At 42.8% G+C, this 16310-nt stretch overlaps 1 protein-coding gene across 1 annotated transcript in view; it reads right to left on the bottom strand.

The window, feature by feature from the left end:
• Positions 1–84: 84 nt before the first annotated feature.
• The window catches only part of GLG1 (golgi glycoprotein 1), a 91118-nt gene continuing 74892 nt past the window's right edge, over positions 85–16310 (bottom strand). The window contains exons 14-26 of the mRNA XM_076349437.1: positions 15620–15682; positions 14829–14942; positions 14346–14434; positions 13341–13458; positions 12253–12345; positions 11566–11703; positions 10115–10238; positions 9629–9771; positions 9292–9393; positions 8532–8639; positions 7772–7892; positions 5783–5889; positions 85–5291 (exon numbers count right to left, since the gene is read on the bottom strand). Of these exons, the coding sequence (XP_076205552.1) occupies positions 5124–5291; positions 5783–5889; positions 7772–7892; positions 8532–8639; positions 9292–9393; positions 9629–9771; positions 10115–10238; positions 11566–11703; positions 12253–12345; positions 13341–13458; positions 14346–14434; positions 14829–14942; positions 15620–15682 (1488 nt within the window). The 3' untranslated portion in view covers positions 85–5123. The remainder of the gene's footprint in view (positions 5292–5782; positions 5890–7771; positions 7893–8531; positions 8640–9291; positions 9394–9628; positions 9772–10114; positions 10239–11565; positions 11704–12252; positions 12346–13340; positions 13459–14345; positions 14435–14828; positions 14943–15619; positions 15683–16310) is intronic.

Genomic DNA, 16310 nt, shown 5'->3' with positions numbered 1-16310 from the left:
CGTGGTCGATCTGTGCCCCGCCCCTCGCCCCGCCCCCAGGAGGCGGGCGCGACCAGCCCTAAGAAATAAACTACAACAAGTAAAAACCTGCAGACTCTTTTTATTAAATTCTCCCATTTCATCTGTACAGAAAAAAAATGCACATTATTATGTTCAGAATCTCAGCAACATCTCAAAATTACACAGCATGAACATGTAAAAAAAAACAAAACCAAAACAAGGACCGGCCAGGATTTATACACAGAAAGGGAAAACAATTTACAAAAAAAAAAAAGTCTCATTAATGTCACATTTAGAACTAAAAAGAAGAGAGACTACGTTCAAACAGCTTCTGCTGTACAACAGGAATCCGCTGGGTCTGGTTTGTACACTGTGGGGGAGGCCTGCAGTGCCATCCCGAGGGGGACGGGACGGGGGTGTGCTGGGGTACCCCCTCACCTCCCCGAAAAACCCGGCTCTGGTTTCTCTGGTACGCTGTCCACTCCAAGACAAACATCAGTCACAGCTTCTGATCGCCTCCATTGGGCGCGAGCGTCTACGGGCGACAGTCACACCTCTCCCTTTTCCCCACGTTCAGTATTTCCCAAGGCGAGAGCCAGGCGAGCCCGTCCACTCAGCAAATACAGGGGGGCCCTGGGGCGGGATTTCGGGGTGCAGCGATCCACCCAGGAAGGGATCTCTCGCTTTTGGTCAGCTATGGAATGAAAGCCGGGTGTTGTAGAAGGAGAAAACAGCAACCTGCCTTTGGCCAGGGAGTGGCACTACGTTATTACTCCTCCCTCTCCCACACAAGGCAGCGTTCGGAACTCGACAGAGCGGGTACGATGCGGAATTCTACCAGTATAGGGCAAACAGGGGTACCAGCCGAATTCTTTCCCCGGGGGCGTGTGATTTGGGTCCCCTCTAACCACGATTCATGAGCGGAAGCGAGCCGGCAGGTTTGGCCTCCACGCAGGGAGGCTGCACAAACATCGGTACCTGGGGGCTGCCTTGAAGATTTTAAACCCCGTAATTAAGAATGTACTTTTATACAAACCGACACTACAGCTGTTTGAGTCCACAGAGCTATATTTTAAATAGGGACAGAAGTGCTAGATGAAAGGTTCCGGTTTCATACCACACCCATGCACTCACACACACCTCAAAACTACCTTTTTTTTTTTTTAAACAAAACTGATAAAGCAAAAAACAAGAAGTACTACAATCTTCTTTCAACTAAATAATAAAGTTGTGTTTTAACAGAAGTCGCCGTCCAACTTGAACACGATTCCTCTACAACATTATGGGATTCGAGTGACCCCTCTGGCTTGCTGCACTTCTTCCCTCCGCACCCACCCCCAGCTAGTTTCTGCTCTTAGAGACATTCACTCCTCCCCGTCATTTTTCGTACAACGCACTTACTGTGGATTCTTTCAGAACAAGACCGATTCTATTTGCATGGATTTTTAAGTGTCAGATTCTGGGTGAAACGCTTAAATTTTGTTACAGGATTATTTGAACTCCACTGGGGCTTTTCCAGCCCTTTGCAGCGACACAGACATACGGGTCCTCAGCTCGCTGGACAGGACTTTTCTTCCTACCCAGAGGAGTTATTCCTGCAGCCTGAATGACAGAGGCGAGGCAGGAGAATGCCAAGTTGAAACTCAGCAAAAGGACTCGATGAGACCCACTAGGTAAACAATAAATAAGCTTATTAAGGTCAACGAGAACGAACACTAACGGGCTAGCAGGAGTGAAGTAACAAGGTGCGCATCATGCACAGTCCCCCTTAACCCACGTCATCTAAACACGCGCTGTCATTTAGGAAACATAACTTGTTAACCCTCGGAGCAGCAGGAGGGAAACGGAGAGCTGCATGCCTTGCTAGGTCCCAGTCATCTAGTCCTTCCATACACCCCCAGGGGCATCGGCATCACCACGTTTAGCATCAGCTCTCCAAGAGCCTCCTCAAGTTCAAGGCAACAGCAGTGTTTCTTACAACCATTTCTTTCTTTCCCCGCAATGGAAAATGGGTACCTGCAGGCAAGAGGTTGTGTGGGCAACAGCACAGGCAGGCTATTTTTGGAGGAGTACTTGTGTGGGCTTCTGTGCTTTTGAGACCTCCAGATTTTTAGGTAAACGTGAAAAGGAGGAGGATGTTTCAAGACTGGGACTGGTAGATTTCTAGTCACGAAAAAAGCAAATTTCATCACTGGCAGTGGCAGGAGGCCCCATTTTAAAACGTGAAGAGATAACGATGCTCAATGATAAAATGGCCTGGACCCTTTGCCAGTGTCATACCTTTAAAAGGCGGGTCTGTGCCCTTACAGTGACAAAGGGCATCTGAGGAAATCATGTAGAAATTTATTTAGCATCCTACCTTTGCTTCAGAGGGCCTCCACACACATACCTCTAACACCACCCCAGAGCACTCGCACCGAAACCGAATTCCCAGGTGAGCCTGCTGACACAGTCAGAAACACCACCGACCACAGGCCACAGACTCCTAACGCAGCGCGCTCCAGGCACCCTTACCTTAACCTTCTCTAAATTAAAAAGCAAAAAAACCCCAGAAAGCCTTGTATCTGAAAGTAAAGAAAGTCGCCTTCAGAGCTGTGAAGAAAGTCACCTTCAGAGCTGAACAGGGTTTACATTCAGAACTATGGCTACAAACCTACAATTTTCACTGCAATGTGTTTTGGAATTTAGTGGAAGATGCTATTTCTAGACAATAAACCATCTAATTAGGCTTTTCAAGCTAATCAGGTTACAAAACGCCTTTTCAGAAAGTCACAACAGTTTAAAAAAAGCCCTCTGACAGCAATTTAATTATGCCTGATAGACATTTCGAGAAGCAGGACTTGTGCCAAGCAAGCCAGGCTGCACAAAGATCCCACTTCCCTTGCCGGCAGCTCTGCAAACACACCCATCTCTACAGCAATAATTTCAGCACTCCGTCAAGTGAAACAATATATACTTATAATTGCCAAACTAACGTTTGTGGTGTTATACACCTGTGCTACCTCAAGAGACACGATCAACCGTCCCTCTTCTGCTCCACTTCACATTGAGAGAGGGCCAGTTAAGCTCCATTAGCACCAGGGAAGAGGGGCGAGAGAAAAAATTCAGGCTTAATTTCGGCTCTACCTAACCACTTAACTGGAATCCTACCATGCACTAATTCTCCACTGAACCTTCATTGCTCAGACTTTCTCTACTGGTTGCCTTGTGTTCATAATGCTTTGATAAAAAAACAGAAATGTTTGTGAAAGACTCACTAGCGTAGTAAGTCTAAAACCATATCACTAATAGTTTGCTGTCCATCCTCAGAGTGGGATGAAGGTACGTTGGCAAAAAGCTTCAGTTGCGGCAAAAGCTCATAGTATTTTCTATACGCCATTCTGTTCACGCAGCATCATCAGAATCAGCTGGTCCACACTCCAAAAAGTCTCAAAACCACCTCCGCTGTTCTTCTAGAGAACGACACGGAGAACTGGAAGTGTCAGGTCTTACCTAGCAGTGCACTAAGTGGGAAAATAAAGTTATGGTACAAGCATCAGCCTAAGTTGGACACTTTCAGGCACATGATTTTTGCTGCAGCACACGCAGGTGAGCACATCTAAAAGGCGAATAAAGCGTATCCTACTGTACACACGGACTCTCGTGCAGTCACTTCTAGATTTCACCAACACACTCAATGTTTCAGCCAAAGCACGTGGCTTGTGACCTCCACACCTCCTTGTACTCGAGGAGCAGAGGTGATGGTCAGAAGAGGCCACAACTACTGGTGCAGCTTTTCTAAAACACCTTCTTTGGGCTCTCAGGTGCGAGTATCACATTCTGGGAGTGTAACTATATACAGCGAGAGCGCATGCCCTGATGGTAACAGTGTGAAAGCTACTTCCCTTAAAGATCCAGCTGTTTCTGCCTTTCCTACAACACTATCATCCTCCCATCCACTCCTGCTTGGCCTTCTGGACCAGCACCTGTGTCCTACATCCCAGAAAACGCCAGTTGCTATCCCTTATTAATTGTAGCTGTGGAAACGAAAAACACTCTTCAGTGCTACCATTCGAACCATCGAGACCCAGACAGGCCAGTTACAAACCACCGTACAAACCACCGCACTGGCCCACAAGTAACCGTTTTACAGATAGAGCACGTTGAGCATTCAGTCGCTTTCTGCATCACTGACAAAGCACCGTACTGCCAGCGCGTCAATACCATCTGTAATAGTTAATTCGGAAGGGTAATAGCTTAGCAGCAGCGAGGTAAAAATAAAAGGAGTGTTAGAATTTTACTGCATCATCCCTAATAAAAAAGTTGACCGAGTAACTGATCAGGGCACTTAATGCCCGCTGACAGCAGCGCCGTACACTACTGACAGGCTCTACATGCCTCGCGTCTACACCGTGTCTTTAATCTACTGAAATACAAGTTGTACAGCTCACATGGGTGTTTGATCCTGGTCAGTATTTTATTCTATCTTGTGAGTGGCAGAGGAAGAAAGGGAGGACATCTTTTCAGCCAAAAAAATCCACAGTAACAAAAGCAGGATATTCATTAGAAGATGACACCAGTGACTGGTGTCCTTAGGTTGTCCAAGACTATGCTCTGAAGATGCTTTACATAAGATGAGCAAGATGTCCAAAACAAGGCCAACTGTGGTGTAAGATGCAATTTACCCTTTAATTTCCTGCCTCAATTTCACCCAGCCACAGAGGATGACTAGATTTCAGTATGAACCATTACCTAAATCATATAGTCGGTATGTCTTTCTTTAAAAATTTACTTAAAAACTGCTTGAGCTGCAGGTCATATCAGTCTGATTTGGAGAGTGAAGGCAGTTCCAACAGTACAATAGAGACTTGTCTACAGGCAGGTAAACGAGAGTCTGCTAACAAAGGGGTAATAAAAGCTGCTGGCTGGGCTGCCAATGTTGCACACAAATTTTCATAGGATGAAGATGCTGTGGATGAGATCCAGGATGGGAAAACTGAGCCAACACCTGCTGCTGTTCTAATTTTTTTTTTTTTTTTTTTTTTTTATTCTCCTCTCACAAGAGGGGGTGGGTAGACTATACAGAGGAGGGCTGTACAAAACTGGGCACTGGGCAGGCATTTCTTCAGCAGGCAATCCAGGCTCTACCTGTCCTTGAGCTCTCTTGTCACCCGCTTGGTGATGCGTCCACACATCAGGCCGATCAGGAAGAGTACGCAGATGCCGACCGTGATCACAGACAGTATGTAATTCTTGGACGGAGAGGTCATAACTTGCATGGCAAGGTCAGAAAAGCCTTCTGCTGGGGCAACCTGGAGGTGAGAAGGGAATAAATGAGCCAAGCTGCGCTCTCCATGCGACCCTCAGCCTCGGCATTTGTCAAGTTTAGTCTCCGGTACCGCTATTGCCTCCTGTCATCGTCAGACTTGGCCTGAACCACAAACAAGCAGGCCTGCAATGATTCATCTGAAGGAACTGCTGCTCAGGAGACAGCTTTGTTAACAGGAAGTTCTGCTGACCCTATTTCATTGCCCCAGACCTTCTCTACAGCAGACCAAGCCCTGTGTGCACAAAAGACAGTTTAATTCTGCACTGTGGGGATGCATCCCAGACACTGAGAGAGTAAGGTATATAAGTTCAAAAAAGGAGACCTGATTTCAATTTTTCTGGACCAAACTCAAAATACTAACTTCAGAGACAAGAATTTCATTACAGTTGAAACTTCTCATAAATAGCTTGCAACAGAAAGATCCAATGCAAAAAAAAAAAGGAGGTAGTTTACTGAAATCCTTTACATAGTCACCTTTGCAGCATAGCTCCACATTTCAATACGATCATTAAGGCGTTTCTTGCATTCAGGCTGCAACCTCACACGCTTATCTTCCAGAGCTTCCATTAAGCATGACATTTCTGTAATGTGGAGAAGATGGTGTCACAAAATAGAAACGCTGGCTTCAACAACACGCTACGGAAAGGCTGCTGGAAAGGGACACTTCAATTCTACTGAAGGCTGACTGTTACATAGCTTTCTAAACAGACTAGCCAGCCTGACAGACTGGATACGAAGCCCTGTTGTACCCTTGAGGCTAGCAATTTCACTAAGATTCATGATTAATATTGCATTTTGAGGTGCAAGGAATTTTGACTTCCAAAATGAAATTACGGTAGGTATCCAAGATGTAATTCATGCAACTTTATCAAGTCTTACAAATTTGCACCTTCAATGAGCTGTACTCTAAATTCCACGCCACTACCCTTTAGAGAAAACTAAGATCAAATTCAGCTCAGGAAAAAACAGTGTATCTCCTTAGGCTTGTTAGGAATTTCTTTTGATCAACAAAATGTTTTGGAAAGGTTTAACTTCCTGAGTTTTCGCACAGTTCTGTACAAAGGAAATGGGATCCCAATGTTCTGGGTGCCTACGGGGCGCCTTGGCTAATTCATAAGCTCTTTTATATGCTCATATGAGACACTGACAATTATTTTATACTTACACTACCTTACTTGAATAATCCCTAATTGGATGCTTTCTGCTTTGCACTGAAGAGTTATTTTGTTCATAGCAAACAGGCTGCAAACTTTAAGCTAACTCCAGACTTTTTAAACACAATTGTCAGTTCAAACACTCGGAGGCAGATCCCTCTCTAAGCTACAAACTTCTGCATACCTTCAGTGCAAACGCGTCAGAACACACATCAAAAGAATTACGACAAAACAGGAATAAAGGATATCCAGAAGTTCAGGAAGGCATTCAGTAACCAGCACGAAAGATAATGATCAGGAAAATACTTGGCTGCTATTTTTAATGCCAGATAAACTCAGAAAGATGGGAAAGTTCAGAACTTTTTTCCTCACTAGCTTTCCTTAAACAGCCATACTAACGTAGTAACAGTAACAAAGTACAAGAGCTCGACCTCAAACAGGGAAAGAATGGGTTAGGAAATAAATAAATGATGTTTCAAGTGGTCTGAACCTGATGAACTCAGTCTTAGGGGACTTGGAACAGTTGCTGAAGTCTCAAAGCCTTTAGCTGCTAAGTGAACTTACAAAATGTAGTAAAGATTACCTACCCTCTGTAATATTGGAAAAGAAAAAAAATGGTACATTTAAGCAAAGAAAAAAGAGGATCAAAGGACTTCAGTTTAATTTTGTCTGTCAAAAATACTGAAACAAAGAAGCCGACCATGGACAAAGACTGACATAAAGAAAGAAGGACCAAGGGGGTTAGCTACGAATGAATCTTGTGAAACCAAATTGATTTGCTTCTGCAAGAGAAGCAGCTTAGTTCCAGGAAAGCTTTTGATGCAGTCCGATGTAACACTGTCATAAGCAAGCTTAAGCTTGGGAGCTGTATCCTGTGTGAAGCTGATATAGGGTGGGAGATAAACCTCACTGAAAAATGAGTCCATGTACTTCAGTCCACGTCTATTAAGAGCTTGTTTTCAACAGGCTTTAACTGAGGAGGGATTTTACAAAAGGGTTACGGATCTCGTATCACACACTATTCTCAGTAATCATATGAATGATGGAATATAAAATATACTGATTAAATTTGCAGATAAGGCTGCAAGGATATTATATCAGGATTGAAGAACCGGTCCCACCCTGAACACAAGGAAAGACCTTCTTGATAGCCATCTTCTAGTGGCATCTACCACCTCTGCAGCCATTCCACTTCATTACCCGCAAAGGACTGGTGAAAAGATCCACTACCTAAGATAGGCTGCATTCTCTTACCAGCATTAAGGCCCTCAGGACTGAAAGGTTATACGAGTAAAGCACGAGCACTTACGGCGTCCTCTCCCTGGTGGAATGGCAGCACAGTGGTGTTTGATGTCTAGGGCACAGGCTGTGTGGAGCACTGGGTCAACAAATATATCTGCTTTGCTTTCTTTCAGCATGTTGAGCACTTCCTAGGGAGGGGGGAATTACAAGTACATCTCAAAAAAAGGAGAGAGAACAAAACTCATACTGCTCTGTTTCTGAAAGATGCATCATCTTTTTAAATCCAGGATCGTGAAAAAAAACGCCACTGTCCCTGGATGAGGCTATGAATGCTGGTTTAGGCTGGATTAAATGTCCTGGTTTATAAGGGTTACCATAGTTGTGGTCATTAAAATACCCATATTAATCTAAAATACGAAGTCAATATGCCAGGGTTACTTCAGTTAGAACTGAAATAAGGTGCCACAGCCACGGGGGCAACTCATACAGCCCTTGATCATAGCCAGTGCCTAGGCCATACCCAGCACTCAGGAAGCCTGCAATGGAGACAGCAACAGAAAACAGATTAGTAACAAGAAACTTTGGCGACCATAATCAAGAAAGGATCGAAGCCTGGAATTGCAAAGGAAGCACTGTCGGCACAATTTTCACTGGCAAACTGAAATTGAATTGAATCTCTGCAGGCCAGAAATGAGATGTGTAAGGAAATTTGCAGAGCTCTGGCTTCATACTAGCTAGAACATGGCCTGGGCTGTGATCTGGAAAAATGACCCGACTTCTGCAGGGGCGGGATGCCTTCTAGAGCACATTCAATTTATTTCCTTTACCTTCTTGCACATTTCAGTTTTTATTTTCAGCAGATTCACTTTCAGACATTCTTCCACCTGCCCAGTCTGCTCCTGAGCTGCTGCTTCTTCTGCACACAAGTTGGAAATCTATTTTGAAAAAGGTATTTTAACGTAAGTAGTTCACAACAATTATTCAGCCTTTTAGCACATTTATATCTCAGTGTACCAGTTCATCACAGGGTGCAGCTAGAGAGCACACAATGAGACAGTCCCCCCCCCCCCCCCGAATCCCCAGAGCCAAATGCAGCTTGGCTCATGCAATATGCATACCCTTCGAAACCCAACAGCAAGGAGTCAATGTTACTGTACTGAGAGGAAAGCTGGGAGGAAAACAGCGTAAAAATAATGTTAAGATATGAAATAAGCAATACTTGAGACATGGCTGATTCGGCTTTCAAAAGTGAAAGCTCAAAATCTGACTGTATTTCAGTTAAGGTTGACAAGACCAGAGAACCAGCACACATTTTTTTACAACAGGGAAGCAGTATTTTTCCATAGTCACGAGTACTGATGAGATCCCAGCTGAAAAAATTGATTTTATATTAGCACTGCACAGGAAACTGCAATTCTTGCACACTGGACAAAAATGACAAGCAGAGAGCCTGACTAGCTAGAAGCAGTTCAAAGGGGGTTTTTGTCTGTTTTAATTATCAGGACAGTTCATGCTTTAAGAAACAAAATCTGTTTCATGAAGGGAGTTTCCATCCTGAAAAAGTAGCTGCTGAGCTGCTACTCCTACCTCTTCAGAACAGTGCATTTGAAGTTGGGGATCCAGCCGATAATCAAGAGCCGATTCCTGGATTATCACTCGAATTTGGTCCTCGCAGTCTGGAGAGAGACGCTATTAAGCGGAGAAAGTCATTAACCCACTCAATGACCTTTATTTTCAGAAATCAATCACCTTGCATTTTAACCTGTGTATTCTGTAACACTTGTATAGGAGTGTGAAAACTCATTTATGTACAGCCTGTCACATACATCGAACACACCAAGCCCAAGTTTGATTTGTTATTCAGTGACTGTTGATCAGCACAATCCTGCACAGCTTCTCATTTGCATGCACCAGCTCTACTCACCTGGTCTGCGTATTTCAACTTCAGGCATGAGATGACTTGTCCTTCCAACTCTGTATCATCCTTGGCCCTATTCAGGATATTTTGGCAGAATTTCGGTATGTCTGCTTTGCACGCCTTCCTGAGCACTGGATTTAAGCGGTAATCTAACCGGGAAAGATGACAGAACTTCATTGGAGTACACATCTCTTCAGATTACAGAACATAACACTCAGAGATTTGATAGAAATTTCCCGGATGACGTTGTGCCACTGATACATTTAATTTCGGGGAAAAATATTTTTTCACAACAGAATTTTAACTTGTGAGGTAAGAGCTTCAGGAATAAAGTGGATCCAATAACGCATGCTGACCCTCAAGAACTTGACTGAATAAAGTCAGTGTGTGCTCTGACAACCACGAAGGAGAGTAAAACAAAGCAAATATTCTGTCAGCCATGCAGAGACCACTCAACGGCTCAGGCAGAAAGTTTTTTTCAGAAGAGGGTACCTGTGTTCTGTGTAATCTGGCGCTTGGTAATCATTTGCTTGCATTTAGGATCCATCACTTCACTGTTCTTGTTTTGTTTCAAACACTGCAACATATTTTTTGAGTCTGCCTCTGGACAAAACCGCTACAGAAAAAAAACCAAAACCCCAAGTTTCATCACTAAGCACTTGAGGGGAAAAAAAACCAAAACAACTATATTCATGGAAAAGAATAACCACCTGCCCAACCCAGAGGTATACAGACACACTCCCTAGCCCCAACACCTCCTATTAAAAAGAACAGTGCTACTCTCTAAATTGACTACGGGCACGAATATCTCTGCTTGCTGAGCACTAAGCCGTACAGTCTTGACTGGCTTCTAGGCACCAGCTTGTGTTGGCAGTATCAAAAGCAATTTGCCTTTATTTTCTGTTAAGTTAGAGCACACTTTGCAAGAAATACCCACCAAATTATACACCCAACTACTTTCGCTCCCCTTTATTTTAGACACTAAAAAGGGAATCTTTTAAGCCTATACACATACTGCTGTTCTGCACAAATGCTGGCTGGACAAAGCAACAGGTAAAGACTTCGTTAGTAACACTCAGGACTAAGACAGACCATACAGAACTAGAAAGCAGAGAACAGCTCACTGATACTAATTTGCCCATTCCTGCCCTGAATTAGATAGTCAAAAGTGAACCAGCTTACCCAAAATTCAGACCAAGGTACTAATTTCTTTTGTTAGAAACTAATTCTGTGGGTGTAAGATAAGGCTGTTGCATCTTCTAATCCTCACCATTTTGGTGAGATCACAGGTCTTTTTTAAAAAGCGTGAGTCTGTACTGGAGAGCAATAAATTCTCAAGATATTCTGCTTCGGCCACAATACGGACTCAGGGTACTGCATCCAGACCACACATACTAGTGTTTCAGGCCTTGCAATTCTGGCTACTGTGCAAGAGTGTCTTGTATTAACATTCACTGCTGCTTTCCACGTGGTACCACTTCAAGCCAGCATTGCTAATTTTAAGTTTTGCATGATTTTGCCTGCTTCATCAGTTTGATGAAAGTCTGTGTGCACCAGGTCGGCAGCAAACTGAAGATGTTACTCCTCTCTGTAATCATAACTTCTTCACCTTTGCTAGAAGCCAATCCAAATCCAAACTGACCAGATGAAAACTGTATTAGAAGCCTCAGCACAGACTTCCTCCTCAATTCTGCTGGCAGTTAGGAAGGAATTTATTAGTGCACAGGCTTTGATCAGATATTTGGAGGAAGTACATTTGAAGAGAAGAGCCCTGAAGAAACCTCAGCCTGATTCAGAGTTAAGAAACTGATTACTTTGCAAAAAAGCAATCATACTTCTGAAACAACACAGCAGTCTTGTAAACAAGCCTTTATGGGAATCTCAAAACGGGTAGAGCTCTTGCACCCCAACCTCACCCTCTTAAATCAGCACGCTACCATTACCTTGATCATCTGCTTGCAGACTCTCATGAGCGTGTAGTCCAGTTCTGGATCCATCATCTCTGTCTCCTGCAGTTTAAACACCTTCTGGTGGCACCGGGTACTCAACTGCTTCTTGATTTCTTTCAGGCATTCGATAATCTACAACACAGTATTGCAATCATAACAGACACATTGTTGATATGATTCTGTCATATGCTGCTCGAAACACACAGCTATGTGTTCCCCTAATGGCTATCTTCACCTGATTTATGCAGTTAGGTTCCCAATGCCTAGATCTTATCAAAAGTCATTACCAATGCTTATTTCCAAGACTTGCTTTAAGCTCATCTTTTCTCACAAAGATTTAATGAGATGAAGAGGGCCACCTGGACTTACTCCAAAACCCCACCTCATCTTGCAGACATTATGCCTAAGAAATCTTTAGCAACATTTGCAGTAACCAGCTGCTAATAGCTTAAAACTAGCATTAACTGAGGAATGAATTGCTCACAGCATTGCATTCACCCAATATTAATGCTTGTGAACCAGTGGGGGAAAAAAAGATTATGCTCCAAAATACTAATGAAAGATTTCAGTGGTATCAAAATGAAAATCTAACGCTGCACTCACAGGGGCAAAAGTGTTCTTCAAAAGTTTTCTGAAATGGAAGTACAAATTAAATTGTAAATTATTAATAAAATCCATTACCTGAGCATTGCCATAGGGCACGTTTTGGCAGTAATTCTTGATGTCACTTTTACAAGCCTCATACAGTTCTGGTTCAAGTCTGATATCCTCGGTCTGCAGGATAAATTACAATACCAACTTTTAAATAGGACTCTTAAGACTATTTTACTTTGTTAATCTATTAACTAGAGCCCTCTACTCACAAAAAGCAAGCAACTCTCACAACAGGCAGGTCAGTTTCTTTGAATTTAAGGGTCTTGGGTGTGAGAAGTGGTGTTAGTGGGAAATCAACTTTGCAAATCCATGCAGTGGATCAGTTGGCTTTTTACACTGAAGAAAGGGTTTAAACCGAATTTTAGAGCCGGCAAGTTGTTTCCACTGCTCCTCCCAAAAGGGCATCGACACAAACGTCCAAGACAGCCAAAATATTTTCATGTGACAGCTAAAGGACATATTAATAACCACTCATCTATTGGGTGATCTGGAGGATGTGAAGTTTCCTGATTTTAGTGATGCCCAGCATTTGAATTCTTCCATACAAAGGCAAGAGTGCTGCATCTTCTGATATGGGCCTACTTAAGGTGAAGCTTTAACACTCAAACAATATCTACTGGACAAAGACCTCATGAGTTTATTGCTGCAAGCACTGCAGCAGGAAGTTGAGAGGCAGCCTTGCGTACCAGAACAAATACTACTCTTATTTATCCACTAAGCATCTTAGAGCAGCTGGAGTCGAGTTGCTTCATCTGTGCTTGTTTCCTCAGTCTGTAAAATGAAGCTTTTATTCTCTCCTAGAGGACTTTAGGGACATCAGCATGTGTAGCACATTGCTATCTAACACTAAACATAATCACTTCCAGCTGAAATTCCAATGACCATTTAGCTTGCCTTAGCCTTCATGAGACTATATTTAAGGTATTAAAGTAGACAATCATTACTTTCACCATGAAGGGCAACTGAGCCTCGTGTTGTAAGAAAAGTGGAAAAAATAAATTAGATACATCTTACAAATGAGCTTCCTTTTTTTTCCAGGGTGGACAAACCAGGAAGCTTTAATTCAAGGACCTCACTAGAAGAGCAGGCAGATCAGGAGTTTCATGCATGTTTACCATCTCTAGCTCCTCAACACGCAGCTGTTTGCGGCACTTCAGAGAGACCCTGTGCTCCTTGGCATCCTGCAAAGTATCATTGCGCACAGTTGTGCTCAGACAGATCACTACATCCACCCTGCAGAAAAGAAAAGAGCTTTTTACCCATATACCCTTCACTTAGACCAGCCAAGATTGGTGTTGGATCACCACATCAGAGAAATTGACCCCAAGAATCCAAACACACCACATAAAGTCCTTGTGCAACTATGCTTACTTGTAGCCTGGGTACGGCTCTATGTAGAGTAACTGGATCACAACTAAAACCTAAATCTGACGCTATCTAATTGGAGTCTAGATCAGCAGACAAGAAGATATTCAAAATCCCACCACACCCCTGCCCAGCAAGATCTCCGCTCCTAAGTCATGTGAGCACTTTAGAAAAGCTTTACTTAATCTCAGAAATAGATGAAGGTCAATACCTATGTGGCATTGCAAACAATCCTTTTGCATTATGGGAAGGGCATTTATATCATAAAATGCAAATAGTCTTGCCATCCATGAACAGGATTGACCTTGTGTGTAATTTACCTTTATGTCATGGCAGTAGGCCATTAAAAAACCCCTTAAACTGAAATGAATAAACCAGCTAAAACAAGTGGGATATTTTCCCTTCCCAGATCAGCAACTGGAACAACGGTAGCCTGCATCTTAGAAGACGATGAATCCAGCAAGGACATAAAACAGCCTGGGACCTGCAGTCCACTAATCATAATCATTAGCTATTTTCAGAGCAAGAAAAATAAAGAGGACAGGCTTGTATGCAAGAGTAAAGCAGAAGTAATTTTAAAAGAGGCAGGCAATGCCTCTACCTTAAACATCTGCAGAATGGAGTCACTAAGGGAAAACACACAAAACAATCAGCCTTTAAAGGAAGTCCAGCGTTTTCTGTCCTATCATGAAATATCCTGTAACTTTATTATGTATTTATACAACCAGATTGCTGTTTGGTCAGGTGCTACATACTTTTTTTTGATGTTGGGGCAAAGTTTCAGCACATCCTCCTTGCAAGCCATTTTAAACTTGTATGAGAACCTAAAATCTTTCATTTGAACCTGCAAGAGAGAAATGAGAAAAACAACTTTGGTTACCCAGAGGAAAAAAAAAAAGTGCTGCCCAAAAGAACACTTGTTGACTCATACAATCAGCAGATGCTTTTGTCCACAACTTATTACTGTGGAAGCAAGGGGGACGCTGCACTGCTGAAGAAGCTGGCACCCTATCTACCATACGCCAGGAAGGACGGAGGACCTGAAAATAAATCATCTCCAGAAGTGACCATTTATGACCAGGCATGCAAGTACAACTGTCTGAATTCACAAGAGCACTTTAAATACAGTGGGAAATCAATCTCAAAGAAGGAGGGGTTTCATAATTAGCTAATTCCTGTCAACACCCTCAATGAACAGAACAAGCTTCCACTGAGAGCAGAGAAAAAGCACTGCTTACCAGCTGGAAATGAGTAACTCCGATTGCACATTTTTCATTCATTTCCTTCTGGTGTTTGTTCTGTATTAGACACTCCATCAGGTCCCCAGAATCAATCTGGTTATCCGCAACCTCCTGAAGAGATGAAAGGCTTAAAAACAAGCTACTCTTACAAGTCATGGTTTTTATGCTCCTTTAGCCCACTGCGACCAGGAAATAATGGAATTTGCAGTGCCACACTCTATTGTGAGCTTACACTCACCATTACCTGACCACCCAAGAGTTGTACCACACAAGTATTTATAGATATAGTTCAGAAAAGAATCATCTCAGGCACATGCACACTTTAGACTCAGGAGAACATACTGCAGAGACTCAATGCTTACATGAAGTATTACAGCTAGGTGCCTTCACTGCTATTTAACTACTTAATCCTAGAGCAATGTAAGAAGTTATTTCAGCGATGCTGAGCAGCTGCACAGAGTGGAGTGGCTAGACACACTGCTTGCGGGCAAGGGGGAAGGAAAAAGTTTAGTTTTTAACCCACTGTAAAGAGTGATTTTTTCCAATTACAGGGCAATTTTCATCTTCAAATTCTAGCTTTTATGCTAGGGCTCTGACAACAGCAGAAGTACTAGATGGAACAAAGAATTTTTGTTTTAGGATGGTTTTTTAATTAAAGACTTTTGTAACTGCTTATATCTGATTTTATTTTTGAAGTGTAGCAAGTACACCAAGAACTAATACTAAAAAACCTTTCCCACATAGTGTTTTTTCCCCCAAAGACATTCACACTATTACGGAGTACTCACATGACAGAACGTCTGGATAATGGGCTCACACGCTCTCATCAGCAAGGCTTCAATTTGAATGTCCTGCAGAAAACATGCAGTATTTCATTTTCACAGTGAATGAACAAGAAAAAAGGCTCTGAAAAAACCACTATGATAACAAGTTAAACTCAACCCAGTTTACACGGTTTTGAAAGATGCAATCCAGACAGCTTTGCCCTTCAGTTCTGGAAATCCTAAGGTTCACTCTTGCCAGCTACGTGGCAAACGCAAGACAAGCCTCCCAGCTTAAGGAAAAAGCCTGGTCTCCACAGAAACTCACTGCTTGGATATTTCAGCCAACCTTCTCCAAACTGGAAGCTACAGCACTAGAAATCACCTTACACCTAGGCAGTAGTTAAACTAATGATAGTTCTGAACAAACCATTTTGTAACCACTGGGAAGAAGCTTTCCCTAGGGCACAATGTAAATTTTAAGCGACACGGGGAACAGTTTGGGGCAAGATAGTCAAATATGCAGCTTCATAAAATAGCTAAAGCTGCTGACCTCACTGAAAACCTCTAATGATGCACCTGGCAGTTACTTCTTGCAAAATTTTTGGGACAGGGGAAGGAAGTTGCAATATGGTACTCAAAACTACTTGCAAGCAAGGCCAAAAAATGAAGTCCCATGACATATCGTGACTCGTACTAAAGGTAACTGGGTTACCTG

This window comes from Aptenodytes patagonicus, chromosome 11 (genome assembly GCF_965638725.1).
Source record: "Aptenodytes patagonicus chromosome 11, bAptPat1.pri.cur, whole genome shotgun sequence".
In the NCBI taxonomy this organism is placed as follows: domain Eukaryota; kingdom Metazoa; phylum Chordata; class Aves; order Sphenisciformes; family Spheniscidae; genus Aptenodytes; species Aptenodytes patagonicus.
This window is presented reverse-complemented; position numbering and strand designations above follow the sequence as displayed.